Below are 15,045 nucleotides of genomic sequence, written 5' to 3'. Positions count from 1 at the left end.
ACTTCAATAGGTACAACCTTTGAACATGTTTTGCTCGATTTTCTCAACCTTGATGGCAAACTTTTGTTCCTCTTCACGCAGTTCCTGATTGGCTCCTTCTTGATGCTGTCATTTTTCTTGTTGCTGCTATTGCTGGTACTTCTTTTGAGTTCTGGAATCTTGGATGCGTTGGTTATAGGTCCACTGAACACAAGCTTTCTCTTACTACCATCTTTAAGATCTAGTTTTCTTGCTTGGAGAAGTTGTGCTCTCATGGATCTCGGAGAGCTACCTGCAGCTGAAACTTTGGCATTCAATAACTTCTTTCTCCGAGGTGACATTGAGAAATGCTTCAAGATATCCTCAGGTCTCCAGTCAAATCTCTGTTCATATGGCCAGAAAAGCGGCTCATCAACATTACTACTGTGCTTAGAATCCACACTCTCTGCACTTTTCTCATCCAAACTTTCCTCATGAGCCAAAGAAGTTGCTGTCTGATCCTTCGGACCAGATGGCAAATCAGAGGAGATTGTCAGAGCAGGAGAAGAATTCCCTGAATCAATATTTGTACCTGAAGATGGTGAAAAGCTAACTTTCTTTCCATGTGAACTATGAGTAGAAGAATCAAAAAGAACGGTGAGATTTGGAGCAGAACTAGATGAATCTTTCTTCTGAACGTTCTCTGCATTGCCTTTAGTGTTCCTTGGGATCCTGGGACGGTCTTTAGTGGAACTTACTTCTTGATGATTCAGAGAAAGGGAAGATTTGGCAAGGTTTGATAACCAAGAGACTACACTCTCATCAACCGAGAAACGGAATGAAACAGATAATCTCCGTTCCTCAAGAAGAGAAGTAGGAGATCCACAATCTGAAGATAACCAAACTGAATCACTATCATCAAAGCTTCTCCATTTTCCAAACTTCTTATTCGTCCCACCACCACGATCATCAATCTTTTCCCTTCTTAGTTGTGGTGTTACACCACCTGATGGTTTGATCCTTGTTTTGTTTGTGACATCTGAAGTCTTCTTCGTTGCAGGTGGCCTCATGGACTCAAAGTTTGTAGAACCTGTTGATTTCGATCTTGGAAGCAACTTCGGTTCACCTGTTGCATTCTTCTTCTTCCTCATGGAGAAAGATGAAGCCACTCTCTTCACAAATCCCTTAGATCCATCTTTTTCAATTGTGAAAGCCATTGAAGTGCCCAATCACTTTCTGTAAAACTTAGCCTCAAAAAAACAAAACAAACAAGATGTTTCAAGTAACAAGCATTGAAATTATAGGTTGAGGAGTACATGTCGCATTCAATTATAAAAAAAAAAACGTAGATGTATAGATAATGACACACAAACCACTAACTTCTTGGAGAATTTGAAGGAGTCAACACAAATAAGCTTCAGAGAAAATCAAAACAAATAGTTGACTATTGCGTTAGATAGAGAAGATATGTGTTTCGCGCGTTCTTACGAAGGCAACAATATAAAACTTTTAAGTAGCACAGAAGGTTCTCTTTGACCTTTGCAGTGGGTGCGTTGACCAATGTCAGGCTGACATGCCAGCATTTTGTACAAGAGCCAAATGTCGCTTTCTTATAACAATGTATGTATTGTATGTATTGACCATACGACTGTATTACTACTGTGACCCAGATAACATTCCATTATTAAACTCACCTTGATCTCAGTGTTCACAAATAATTACTATTGTAGTCTGTAAAGATTTACTCAATGCCCCAAAAAATTTAACTGATTTTTAACTTTTTTGAGCTGTTCTGGACTCAATATTACTGGCAATTAATGTAAATATCATAGTAGGTGAGAAGGATTAACAAGTAACAACACAAAGGAGGTACCATTTGCTGTTCACCTCGATAATGTTTTCAGACAAGAGACTTCAGTTTGGTTTGCAGTCATTGCACTAGCAGGGCAAAAGGCGAAAGCCAAAGTAACAATGTGCAAAGTTCTTTTATACTATACAATATTGAGGGCAAGTAAAATCTATCATGAACCCTTAATTGAGAGAGAGACAGTTCACTTGTGCGTGCTTGTCCCTCAACAGCCTTCAAACTCAAGAGGAGTCTACTCAAAAGTATTGTAAACCCCAAACCTTTCTCCAATTTGCTGAACAAAAGTATTTTCTTTATCTTCCAAGAAAATCTCGACCTTTGCGAGGTGGCATCACACCGCCTTTTTTGGAGATCTCAGTTGTCATCTGGGTTTCTGCTGGACCCGCCATTTTTGGAGCTTCCTTTACCTTTTCCACCGCCTTTTGTCTTGCTAGAAGATTTAGAGTTTGTTGATTTGCTGCTAGCAGCTTGCGAATCCACATCAGCAAGCCCATTCTCCAGAGCTTTCACCAGATTCTCGAAGTAAGTTTTTGTTATGCTGTTTATACAGATAGAAGAAGCCATTGGGGTTAGCATTCCATATGGTTGTTCAAAGTCTCAACTAAATCAGCTAAACCTACATGTCTACAACAGAGTCTGACTATAGATGCAACAACCGATCTGAATATAGCAAAACCTTACGACTATATAGACTCATTTTAAAGTCCACACGGATTCTATATTGATCTGTCTGAAAAGCTTATGTCTTCTCTTGTTCTGTACTACACAGCCGGATAGATGTAAACAAGACCATCACCTGGTTAGACCAGTTAATTTTGTCCGGAAATGATTGAATTCATTTGTAGGGCCCTCTGCATTTTGAAACGTCTCTAATTCCTTCTCTACGCATTGGTGGAGCCTCTCCAAACCTGACTCAGCCTCCCCTGATCAGATCAACAAGAGAAACTTCAACTTCAAAGGTTCACTGACACAACTTACTGTTACAGAAAATCTACAGATGAGAGTTCTGACCTTGCAAATACTCAAAAAATGGCCGCTTACTATTATCTGATAGATAGTATCCATACGCATACGTCCATTTCAGTACCCGTCTGCATTCAATGATCTGCAAAAGTATAAACTATATGAGAGAACATTCAGAGAGATGTTGTACACAAATCTTATTTCTCTGTAGCTGTTAACCTGGAGCCACGCCTCTGGAATAAACTTGAGCTGAGATTCTGGTGTGCACTGTATGTCACTAAGCTTCCCAAGCTAGCAGAAAGATGAGAAAAGTTTGACATTAGCATGTGAGAAACTGCCAAAAACATTACGCTCAAACTTCTACATAAGCACCAGAGATGCAAATCAAGACACACAAAGTAACAACAATGAAGTCTCTAATTAGTTTGGATACAATTTGGTGTTGCAAATAAAAGCAATGGGAATAGCTACTAGCTCACATCATTCTCCACTCCAGAGAAGAACTAACTATCATTCGGTAGATAAAAGTATAAAACTGAAAATAAGATTCGTAATTCTTACCTTCTCTGATTGCATTTTCTGCAGATCCCCCATAGCTTTTTTCCTCGACTGCCAAATCACTCAAAAAAGTAAATATATATATGATGGAAAAGACACAAATGACATAAGAAATCAAATAGAAATTGAGCATACCAGTTGATTGCTTGCCCAGCGTTCATAGTAATGAGTGTACCTCTCTAGCGAATTTTTTGCCATTTCTCGCCTCTTCTCAGCCTCATCATACTAAAACAGGAAAATTTTAATAGACATCAACAAAACAATATTGACAACCATCAGCTCAAATGAGTGCACAAAAACCCACCACAGATGATCAAATAAGTACGAGGTCTTACCAATCCTTCTTGCTTAGCCGCCTCATACCGGTTGCAGGCATAAAAACCACCAGTTCTTTCCCCGTGCTCTGTCCATGTGTTAAGGCAAAGCCTAAAGATTCAAATAAAGATATACTCATTAGCACCTCTTTCATTTTTATCACAAGATTAAATCCTAAGATGACAGTAACAAGCTTGCAGTCCAACATTGCAGAGAAAGTGTAACAACCAAACTAAGACGCCTTCAGAGATGGGGACAAAGCATTACCAACAAAACTCATGTTTACAAGGCGGTGTGCATGTCATGTGCATACAGCCATGATTCTTTTCAATTGGCCGCTTACACCTTGGACAAGGCTTCGAATTGGCAAGTATCCTGGGATGACGAGGCAAAATAAGATTAGCAAGTAGTAAAATGAATTAAAAATTGCATGAAAAATGTCATAGCTACAGAAGTTTTCAAATATATTTCTTCAGCGAGATATATGGTAATAATAACCAGAAGATGAGGGAGCATGAAGATGAACAAAAGGAGCATATACCAATTCATATTTTCAGATTCAGCGCTGTTCTTTAGTATCCATTTTGCAACTGTCTCACAATCCACAGGACGGTGAGCCTCTTCAGCACACTGGAATTTCAGATTTATCACAATTCCAAAATGACTATACAAGCAAAAGAAAGAACATTAAGAAGGCTTTGACTCCAAGTACTTACATTCCAGCAAAAGCTATTGGAACACAAGCACAGAACATCATAACTTCCAGACCCGGCAGCAAATTCAATTGCATGCTCACATCCTGGGGCAGGACACCACTTCATCTGAAGCAGAAGAGAAAATAGGAGCAACATTAAAACGAGACAAGCGCCATATCATACACACAAATATAGATGACAAAGTACTTCATAGACAGATAGAAAGAACTCGCAAGAGCATCAAGTAGTTCCTGCTCACGTGAAGATATGCAGTTTGATATATGTTATCTCGGAAGCCTTACCTCTCTGTTGTCTTCAACAAAAGATCTAAGAAAGTATCTACAATACTTCTCCTTGTCTTCCTTAGAGGCCAATTTATCGATCATATCTTGACCAATAGCAGCAGGACAAGAAGGGTCCGGACATTTTAGCATCAAACATCCTGGCCCATCATTGATGGTTGTGCTTATATAACCTATAAAAGTGCAAAACGGAATGTATCAGAAAAGAGATGTTTTAGCAGAAAAAAAAACAGTATATACAAGTTAAATCCACGCAATCCAGGCATGGCAGAAACTAAATTCATAGGAAAATGTATTTGAAACAATGTCACCGAAATGCTAACTAGATATAAACTTAGATAAATCCAAAAAAAAAAAAAATTCAACAGTCCCTGTTTCCAAAGATGCTAGAGATGTAAGCATCTTTAGACAAGGGATAAAAAAAACAACATAAAGATAAACGTACCCGTCCAACATGTAGCGCAGAAAGGATGACCACAAGAAACAGATACAATTTCCTCAAGAGGGTAGGAGTCAAAGCATATTCCACATGTAAGCTAAACATCCAATCAATGCGTCAGTGAAACATGATTTACCAAGCGATAATTACAAGAAAACAATTATGAGTTGAAAATTGAAGAAATTACTTCTCTGCTACGAGGTGTTGGAACAACAGGTCCCTCTAATATGCCAACAGTTCTCCGAACTCTCTCCTCATCCGCAAACCATTCATCATGAACTTTACTAACAACCCTAAAATGACACATTGCTCAGAGCATTAGGAAACTAGAGAAAGCACACTAGTTTGGAGATCTATATATGTTCACAAAGAACCTATATAGTCCATTTAATAAAGCAGATCAAAAGAATCTCAATGAAAGAGAGGTCGTTTTGAAACAATTCGAAGATAAACAATATCGTATATTAATCAAAAAAACACACAGGAAACAGCAAGAACTAAAAACAAAAGCACACAGTATGTGTCAAGGGAATATACCAGTGATAATGAAGAAGCAAAATACTCGCTTCGACATAGCTTAAAGAAAGGACCAGAGAAACTTGTCCAATAACATCCTTCTGTTGTCTGCGAATATCTTCTTCCTTGAGAACAGCATAATTTATCTGCAAGCATACGTCATTACAGTCAATGGTCACAGTAAAATAAGAGCACAAGTGAAAAAAAAAAATCCAAACTTTAACAATCAAATAAACAAAAGAGCCATAGACCAAACCAATCCTCCTAAACAAAAAGACAAGTAAGGAAGAAGTGGAAGCCACCTGAGAGCGAAGCGAGGCGATGATGGCGGAATCATCGACGGTTTCTTCAACGAGGCCGTTGTAATTATCAACATCACTATCGTTGTTGTCATCATCGGTACCGCCGCTGTTATAATCATCATCATCACCAGAATACATATCGTAGGCATCGAGCATATCGTCTTCGGAATCCATATGATCAGCCGCTCTCAAACCCCTCTCTTTCTCGCTGGATTAAAAAGTAGGGTTTGGGGTTTCTTCCAAAAAACTAAAAAAGGTTGCTGCTTTATAGGAAGAGAGAGAGAATCGCAGCAAGGGAAGAGAGTCTGATCGAGAAATTGGTCGAGCTCGATTCTGGATCGCTTCGCTGGGGTTTGCGATTCAGAAATCGAGAGACTCTAAAGGATGAGATTATATGGGACTTGTACCACTATTGGCTTTAGTTGTTTTGTTTTTTTTTTACTTTGCCTTTTTAGTAACCCAACAACTACAAAAAAAAATAAAGGTTAAATTTCTATTAGTAATTTTTTTTCTGTTTTTATCAAAATTAAAAGTCTATAATTGTACTTACGAAATTGATTCTTTACAAAAAGAAAATTGTCCCTTTTTTTTCTTCTTTTGACAACATTGACATTTTCTTTTGTGAAGTCATTATAGTAATGTAAAGAAAAAAATCATTACAAGTTGAGTATAAAATCTAGGAGAAATTCAATGTTGTTTTAAGCTAATATGAAAGGTCATTATTCATTAATAAACGTTATCATAACGTCAATTGTTGTCAAACAACTTGTGAAAACGAAACTTTTTAGCCTGATGGCCCTGATCTCTTCATCAAAACAGCAATCAAGATTGAAATCGTAGAGGTATCCATGAAGCCAAAACTGAACCGTAATTGCGTTCGTGTAGAAATCAGCTAAAGTTATTTGACTAGTAAAATGAAAACTTTTTATGAGTTTGAGTATTTAATATGGGTTGCAATTGAGGCCAGGATCTGTGGTCGGCTTTGAGCTGTGCATCAAAGGGTGTGTTGGTCCCTCCCTCCTTACATAGAAGAAGTTGGATGTAACTATCAAAAACTTCTATGTCCATGTGTCTATACAAACTGGCCATTGACAAACTTGAGATTGATAAACTTATTGCAGGTTAATTATCTCTAATCTCATTCTCAAATTTGTCAATGGCCAGTTTCATTCCCAAGATCTCCAAACTCTTTTTGGCTAATTTATCTTACTTGTTTTGCTAGAAAAATAAACCCTCAACTTTGTGTTGACATTGCCGAACCAGTTTCAGCGTTAGTCAAACCTTAGTTAATCTTTCAATGATAAAATGGTGTACCTTTTGACTCACCGAATATTTTTATTATATTCAGTGAATTCAAACTTTTTTTTACAATAGTTATTTTAAACATTAGAAATATGCATGTACAAGCAAGTTGATATACGAAAACAACAATCTCTTTAAGAAAAAGAGACAATTATATGTGTAGTAAATAAACTGGAAATCAAGAAAATCGTCATGAATATGTCCCGAACAAATAGCGTCCTTTCTGAAGCAGAGACAACACTATTCACTAGCCAAGCCATTCTCTATGACTCCTACTAGATTCTCGCAGTGTGCTCGCGCTGTGCTGTTACGAAGCAAAAAAACAGTGAACTGAGTTTTAGGTTTCAATTAACTGTTGGATCTTGCTTAAAATACAAGAAAAAAAAAACACAACGAGGGCAGAGAAATTGAGTAAAACCTAGTTAGTTGAGTTAACTTGATGCGGAAGAGATGGAAACTCTCTGATGGTCCCTCCGCGTCAAGTAACGACAGTAGGTCAGTCTTTACACAGTCATCGAGCTTGCCCACAAGAGACTTTACATCAACTGAGAGACAAAGAAAATTATTAGTTTTCTTATAATGCATCAGTTTCAAACTGATCAGTATGCATATATGCACACGGCCGAAATTACAGACCTTGCATTTGATTCAGTAAGTTTTGCTTCCCGACCTCATCCTCTCCAAGGTAATATCCATAAACATAAGTCCATTTGAGGAACCTTGTACATTCTATGATCTGTATCATGTATGCATCACCAAAGTTATGTCGGAGACCAAAACAATATTATACATAGGTTTCTCGCACTAGAGTTACTTTTGCTAACCTGAAGCCCGGCTTCTAGGATGAACTTAAGCTGCGGTTTGGTTGGTAACTGTGTGTTACTTAGATTCTCAATCTGCAAAAAAAGGATTTTAAAAAAGAAACACTTGATTCAACTTTAATCTACAGAGACTAAAACAGAACAATAATTAGACAGCATAGAACTCTCTTTAGTCTCTTACAAGAGTGTCTAGATTCTTCAAGTTTGCTTCTGCTTTTACCATCAACTGCCCAAAAAACCAACTCAAAAGAAATCAATGCATATTTTTGATAAGTGAATAATGGATTTGAAGTTGATAAATAAATGCATATATACCGATTCATTACTCTTCCAATTTTCATAGCAATCTTTGTATCTACTATCTGCAGCAGATTCTGCCATTTCCCCAATTCGATCACTCTACAAAACATCAGAAATGGTATATAAAAGATCAATAAGAACTATATTGGTTATCACACAAAACCATGACTAGCTCTCTTCAATATTAGATAGAGTACCGAGACAGCATAGAAGTCACAAATATATAAATCGTCTTCCCCATGTTCAATCCAGTCGACAGGGCAGTACCTTCATGCAGAGCAATTTCAGTTTAATAGTATCATCACAATAATTAACCACAAGACACGGATTAATAGAAGAATAAGTGTATTATTACCAATAGAACTCATAGTTACAAGGCAAGCATTTCATCTTCAGAGAATTATCTTGATTTTTTTGGATCCGTAGCTGACACTTGGGACAAGGCACCGTAATTTCTTGTACCCTAAAATCATAAATCCAAACAAGACTAAACCATTTCAGAAATGTGAAATAGACCTATCTTCGGTTTTTTTTTTAATTATCATCAGAAACGTGTATTGCTAACCAATTTGCAGCAGTTGTACAGTCCAGAGGACTGTGAGCGTCCTCCTTGCACTGAAGCTAAGAGTCAGTATACAGTAATAGAAACTTGATATTAAAACCAAACTGATCAAAGGTTAATGAAAAAGACTCACATTCCAGCAGAATCTAAGCAAACGGAGACAGGAGACACTGGAATTTGCAGAATCAGGACCAAAATCAATCGCATAACTAGACCCCCGGATAAAATGCCATTTCATCTAAATACCAAAAAGAGAAAAGATAAATGAAACCTTATAAGAAACACATGCATAGTTCATAGTGATCTCTATTATCTATCTAAGGTTGTTTTCTTAATGCCTTTTTTTTTATTACCGTTTTGTTGTTGTCAACATAAGATCTAAGGAGCTGTTGATTGTACTTGGACTTGTCTTTCTCGGAAGCAAATCTCTCAATCATATCTTGACCAATAGAAGCAGTACAAGAAGCGTGGAGACCAACAGGAACAGGACATTTCAGCCTAAGATTCCATTCAGAAGGTAGATATTCATTGATGATTTCGTTGATATGACCTATAAGTTACATGTCATATCGATATAAATCAGGTGGTCGATTAGAAATCAAGAACAATAATTTGATTTGAACGAGGTAATTATTTATGCATACTTGTCCAGCAGAGAGTGCATATACGATGGCCACAAGAGGCCGATGCAAAGTTCTCATGTGGGGGTGGTGAATGGCCACAGACTCCGAAAACAAACTATACCAACATTAAGGGATCTTGAGTTAACTAAGTACAACTTAATAGAAACATTTGAATTCAAAGATTATAATAATTACTTCATCGTCATCAGAAGGTGGATCAAGTTCCAATAAGCCGACGGTTTCTCTAATTTTTTTGGCATCAGCAAACCATTTTTCACAAATATCATTAACATCCCTAAGTAGATTAAAAAAAAACAGAGAGATCAAGAAAAGGATTTCTTGTAGAATAAGACAAAACAAATCATAGAGACGCAGTTAAAAAAATCTACCAGCTCAAGTGAGAAAGCAGAAGTGTGGCTTCAGCTTTGGAGAGGGAAGTAAACTCTGAAACTCTCTGAATGTCAATTTTCATAAGCTCTCGAATATCTTCCTCTGACAGAACAGTTGCATAACGACGTTGGACTGATGATGTTTCTTCGGTCGTCTGACCACCATCTTCTAAAGCTGCGTCGACGTACGAATCATCTGCTTCCGGCTCCGATCGGATTTCGAGCTCACCCAGACTTTTGACCACGGAATATTTACCCATACGAGAGAATACACAATGAGAGAAGAGAAGTATTCACGACGTTTTCACCTTTTTATAAAATTCAACTAATTAGAAGACCATGTCTTTGACGTTTTTATATATATATTATAGATGTGAGAAAAGTGTTAGCAATTTCCCTTTTGCTTTTGTGACAAGCCATCTCTTTAATCCCCTGTGTGTTAGATTCTGATGATGTCTTTTTAGTTAGTACATTCAAATGAGAAGTCACACTTGTTCTACTTCCCTAAAACGAAGAGTTTATTACCGAAGACAACTGGATACGTTTTCAAACAATATGAGATCTGATCGGTGATAAGAGATGTAACTACATAGAAATTAATTTATTTCATAAATTTGTTCTTTTCACATAACGTATACGCTTTAACATAGTAAACACAATATAGTCACATTGGCCATGTCAATTATCACTAGAGATGACAATGTGAAATTCCCACCGCTTTTATTATTTATTACTATATCACAACTACAAAGATTCTATATTTATAATTTTTAAGACGACTAATTTGGATTTTGATTTAAAATAAGTGAGAAAACCATATACTACTAAATATTGGAAAAGTTTTTATTTTTGGGGTCAACATGGAAAAGTCAGACACATATACAGTATTTTGACCACGTATGCAATTGGGAATATTGTAAGTTTTCCATTAATTTCCTTCTAAGAAAAGAGTCTCCCTGCAGCGAGAATACGAAGAGGGGATGAAAGAAAAGAGAAGGAAAGATCAAGGAAACTATATAGCCTCAATTAAAACCAAATTGAGTTCGTATGACGTCAACCCCAACATTTCAACTCTCAAGCTGAGTCGTTGGACTGACAGATCAGCATCCATTAGGCATCACGGAATCTACGACTAAATGGGGGTAGAAAAATCAAATAGAGTAGTAGTAGTTCGTCGGACTAAGGGCTACTGGTCTCTCCATGTTGATTATAACATAAACTCCATCTATTGTTTGTAAGTCATAGACTCATAATCTTAGTACTAGTATTTGTTTATAATAGTGTGTTGTGTCTTTTTTTTTTTTTTTGTCAAACGTGTGTTGTGTCTTTTATGATTTTATTTTATAGTATAGTATTTGTTAGTTGTCGTAAAAGTGACGTGTGTAATTTTTTAGGGGCTAAAGGGCTAAAAAGCCGAAAGCGTTAGATCATGTGGTTCCCACGAGTGTTCCCGTGGTTCGCAGCCTCGCACCACGAGTGCAAAAATCAATAATTCGCTTTTTTAGAAAGAAAGAAAGAAAAAAAAACCTTAAATTGGTTATTGGTGATTCCTAAAACGAATAGTGTGGTTGATACCAAATCACCCGATATGAAATATACGATTAATAAAGATGAGCTTTGAACATAAACAAGAGAGAAGAAAATGCAATGTTCTTCATTTGCAAATGATATATATTACAAACATGATTTCAGTTGTTAATAATAAGATATGCATGGAAAAGGAGAAATTAAATGTAGAAAAAAAATGGGTCGTTTCAAATTTCTATCCAATCGGCGAAGGCTTTCATGGTGACCATATAATAATAATTGAGAGAGGAGGAGAGAGCTCAACAATAATTGGATTGTGACGTTGTAAATTTCTCCGCCCACTTAAAAAATTATTGGAGCGAGCGACAACGTAACGTCGGGGTTCGTTGGCCCGTTTTCACCCTTTCCAATTACAATCTCTCCACTCCTCACTCGCCACGTTCGTTCTCCCTCAGCAGCAAGAACACCAACTGTGTGTAACAATGACAGTGCTGTTTTCTCACATCCACAAAAAAAAAAAAAAAGCTTATTATCATCTACTCTAACTGTACAATAGATGATGACAGTTATGCTTGTATATATCTTCTTATCTCCACATTAACATCATCATTAACAGATTTACATTAACATCACCTAAAAAAATACCAAGATTTTTAATGGATCATATTTTTCAACTTATTTATTATTGCCATTTTTAATGGATCATATTTTACAAGATTTTTAACGTTTAACTAATTTTCAATATTCATTATTGCCATATTTGACAATTACAATCTTAATTATCGAGCGCCCACATATTTTTAAAAAGACCATTTAAGTCACGCGAGAAGATGCCACCCATCACCATCACCATCACCATCATCATCATCATTTCATCACCATCAATCATCATACATCCTCGGCTATTATAAGTAAACAAATCGACTCTTTCGTTTTTCTCCCGTTCACACATACTACTGTATAAGAAAACTGAGAGAAGAAGAAGGAAGAGTGAGAGTGATGGGTTCTTCTGTTCGCTGCAAATCATCATATCCATGGCTATACTCTGACAACACCTTCGAATCCTCCGCCGATGAATCTGGAATCAATGAAGCATGGTTAGAGATCTCTAGCCGCAAATCGAGAGTCTGCGGCGAAGGTAGTGTGAAGAAGCTGGAGAGGAAGAAGAGCCAGGTGTTGCTCGAAGGTTACGTCGAGACTAGTAGTGCTTCTTCTGTTTCCGCAGACGATGATCAAAAAGAAGATCTGACGAGATCCAAGAGTTTGACGGATGACGATCTCGAAGATCTCAAAGGTTGTTTAGATCTAGGTTTTGGTTTCAGCTACGACGAGATCCCTGAGCTCTGCAACACTTTGCCTGCTTTAGAGCTTTGCTACTCCATGAGCCAGAAGTTCTTAGACGATAAACATCGCTCACCGGATCATTCGTCCGCCGACGATTCTCCGTCGCCTTCACCGGTCACCTCCCCTGCTCCGATTGCCAATTGGAAGATCTCTAGCCCTGGTATAGTATCTCATCCTTGATTTGATTTGTTGCTTAGTGCTTAGTGTTAAACAACAAAGTCTGATTTTGGTTTTCATTTTTGTTGTTGTTGTGGTTTTAGGTGATAATCCGGATGATGTGAAAGCAAGGCTCAAATACTGGGCACAAGCAGTTGCATGTACTGTTCAATTGTGCAGCTGAAGAAATGAATCCGAATCAGAAAAATTCTTGGGGTATGAAGATGTTCTTACCTGGACAATATTTTGTCAGCCATTGTTAGCTAAAGGAGGAGAGATCTCAGAATTCGAAGGTCTGAAATTTAACCCAACACCGACAATGATTTTGACTTTAATTTCCATATGTATGTTAATGTTTAGTCTAATGATTTATGAACGGAAAATAAAAGTGGTATTCATGAATAAAAAGTATCAAATTCTTTCTAATTCTGGTCTCACCATCGTCTACAGCTTAACTAACATCTGACTTCTTAATTGCTGGATTCTTCTCCTTATGCAGTAGTGAGAGCCTTTCGCCTAACTTGACTGGTCATGTTTCTGCGGAGGTAACCAAATCTAACTGTGCCTATTAACTGAGTGTGATGCAATATGATTATCCTCGTCATGAAGCTTCTTGTAAAGCTTATTATATGTGAGATATATGAAAGCTTAGATTTGTTGTCCTCATGCAGTGGTATGTATGAGACTTGTCTTTTACGAGAGCTGTCACTAACTTGTTATGTGGACCTCTACTTGCTGAGGTAAACTAGCCTTAACTTGGTAGCTAGATCTGTAAGCCTCTTTATGAAGGCACTGACATTACTGCTGTCCTCTGACAGTCTTGACTCGTTCCATTTTTGTGAATGTGTGTTGAAGCTTTACACTCTTCTGGCTAATTTGGCGATGCTCCGTAAACATTTATGAAGAATCCAATGGGAGGAAAAATAAGAAGATTGATTGGAGATGTTATGCAGATTTAACAATGTTACGGACTTCTACTCAACAATCAAGAGTCTTGAGCGGACTAAGCTTTTCGAATTACATAGCCGTCTAATTAATGAAATTCTGAACATTAAAGTCGTGGCATGTAGGAGTATTATTGTACCAGTTAGTCTAAAATGTACTTATAACTTTATAAGTGTTATATACTTGCCCAATTACAAATCCTTTCAAGTACGCCTTGCTCACAAAAATCGGACACAAAGGGGTTTTGCAACAAATTAATTCTTAATCTCAGAGAACACTGCAAAGACAAATCGATTTAGATTGAGTTGTAGCGAAAGGTCGCAGCAGAAATCACACAAAGGACATCGTTTTTTCACATAGCCATGAAGGCTACCAGTAGCTCAAAAACATCGAGTGTCAACTGCTATATCTATGTCTGAAACAATTTTGTCACAGGAACACACTGTTGGGACTTGTGAATTCTACTTTAGACCTAGATACTGGCACCTGATGATATCCAAAGATATCCTCTATCTAGATGGCTTAACTAAACCACTGAGTCAATGTTGCTACCCGCTTGACTGAAGCTCCTTGTAAATTGTAACCTTGTAAAGGTTAATCTGTCAATGTCATTGCAGGAGCAAGGTCGGTCAAATGGTATGCAGGTACATAAACTGCTTGAATAGAGATTACAAACTTATATATTATAAACGTGGTTGCTTTAATGCTTAATAAAAATATTGGGTTCAAGTCTAGCTAATCCAAATTCTTCAAAACAATATAGACAAAAACCAGAAGAAATATAAAGCAGATTCCAATGAAAACCAGTCTTTTTTTTCACATATAGAAAGCCAGGTATCTTACCTTACTTTTTGCACAATCGTGGAAACAAACAGCTTCCTGTCTGTTTGATTTTAGCTTGTAATTTCTTCTTTCACTAAGCTTTTCAATTTGGCCTCTTTTCGTGGATCTTTTCTTTTTGTTTGAATATGATGCACAAACGCGGCTACTATGTCATGGAGTTTCGGGGGAGGCCTGCTTGCTGAAGAAACATTATGACCAGCATCCTTCAAAGCACGAGCAACATCCTTTTGTGCTTTCTGGAAGTGCACGTTACACAGGGCAGGAACAGTCGATGCAAGTGTTGGTTTTGGACAAGTTATTGCTTTTGACTGAGCTCTG

The 15,045-nt window shown here is 37.2% G+C and overlaps 5 protein-coding genes across 9 annotated transcripts in view; 1 reads left to right on the top strand and 4 right to left on the bottom strand.

Annotated features, from left to right (window-relative positions):
- Positions 1 to 1,209, bottom strand: part of LOC104763812 — a 2,435-nt gene extending 1,226 nt beyond the window's left edge. The window contains exon 1 of the mRNA XM_010487197.2: positions 49 to 1,209. Within this exon, the coding sequence (XP_010485499.1) occupies positions 49 to 1,175 (1,127 nt within the window). The 5' untranslated portion in view covers positions 1,176 to 1,209. The remainder of the gene's footprint in view (positions 1 to 48) is intronic.
- On the bottom strand, positions 1,804 to 6,335 carry LOC104763802 (probable E3 ubiquitin-protein ligase ARI5). Its single transcript, XM_010487186.2, has 15 exons — positions 5,916 to 6,335; positions 5,635 to 5,759; positions 5,285 to 5,390; positions 5,104 to 5,194; positions 4,659 to 4,831; positions 4,378 to 4,482; positions 4,203 to 4,291; positions 3,929 to 4,036; positions 3,682 to 3,772; positions 3,482 to 3,571; positions 3,350 to 3,397; positions 3,008 to 3,079; positions 2,837 to 2,930; positions 2,622 to 2,748; positions 1,804 to 2,363 (listed from the first exon to the last, which is right to left on the bottom strand). The coding sequence occupies exons 1-15, from the start codon at positions 6,087 to 6,089 to the stop codon at positions 2,180 to 2,182; spliced, it is 1,677 nt and encodes a 558-aa protein (XP_010485488.1). The 5' UTR covers positions 6,090 to 6,335; the 3' UTR covers positions 1,804 to 2,179.
- LOC104763793 (probable E3 ubiquitin-protein ligase ARI12) lies at positions 7,231 to 10,220 on the bottom strand. Its single transcript, XM_010487179.1, has 14 exons — positions 9,913 to 10,220; positions 9,719 to 9,818; positions 9,545 to 9,638; positions 9,254 to 9,450; positions 9,034 to 9,138; positions 8,904 to 8,953; positions 8,694 to 8,801; positions 8,536 to 8,605; positions 8,354 to 8,437; positions 8,220 to 8,264; positions 8,042 to 8,113; positions 7,854 to 7,953; positions 7,636 to 7,762; positions 7,231 to 7,521 (listed from the first exon to the last, which is right to left on the bottom strand). The coding sequence occupies exons 1-14, from the start codon at positions 10,170 to 10,172 to the stop codon at positions 7,458 to 7,460; spliced, it is 1,476 nt and encodes a 491-aa protein (XP_010485481.1). The 5' UTR covers positions 10,173 to 10,220; the 3' UTR covers positions 7,231 to 7,457.
- Positions 12,307 to 14,085, top strand: LOC104763778. Of its 3 annotated transcripts, none has more exons than XR_763691.2 (5): positions 12,308 to 12,943; positions 13,044 to 13,232; positions 13,439 to 13,484; positions 13,611 to 13,679; positions 13,795 to 14,085. XR_763691.2 is itself a non-coding variant. In XM_010487166.2 (2 exons), the coding sequence occupies exons 1-2, from the start codon at positions 12,439 to 12,441 to the stop codon at positions 13,121 to 13,123; spliced, it is 585 nt and encodes a 194-aa protein (XP_010485468.1). In that variant the 5' UTR covers positions 12,307 to 12,438; the 3' UTR covers positions 13,124 to 13,365. The 3 variants fall into 3 exon arrangements, 1 of the variants encoding a protein (XP_010485468.1); XR_763692.2 differs by having other exon boundaries at positions 13,758 to 14,085; XM_010487166.2 differs by lacking the exons at positions 13,439 to 13,484; positions 13,611 to 13,679; positions 13,795 to 14,085 and having other exon boundaries at positions 12,307 to 12,943; positions 13,044 to 13,365.
- LOC104763758 (INO80 complex subunit D-like) overlaps positions 14,167 to 15,045 on the bottom strand; it is a 2,956-nt gene continuing 2,077 nt past the window's right edge. Inside the window, exons 3-4 of one of the 3 annotated variants that reach the window (XR_763689.2) lie at positions 14,728 to 14,876; positions 14,167 to 14,483 (exon numbers count right to left, since the gene is read on the bottom strand). Coding sequence is in view for 2 of the 3 variants with exons in the window: in XM_010487146.2 (XP_010485448.1) it covers positions 14,778 to 14,876 (99 nt within the window). In the remaining variant the exon portion in view is untranslated. Of the gene's footprint in view, positions 14,484 to 14,523; positions 14,877 to 15,045 lie in introns of those variants that run through there. The other 2 variants (XM_010487146.2, XM_010487138.2) reach the window with 2 other exon arrangements.

This window comes from Camelina sativa, chromosome 3, assembly GCF_000633955.1.
Source record: "Camelina sativa cultivar DH55 chromosome 3, Cs, whole genome shotgun sequence".
NCBI lineage: Eukaryota > Viridiplantae > Streptophyta > Magnoliopsida > Brassicales > Brassicaceae > Camelina > Camelina sativa.
This window is presented reverse-complemented; position numbering and strand designations above follow the sequence as displayed.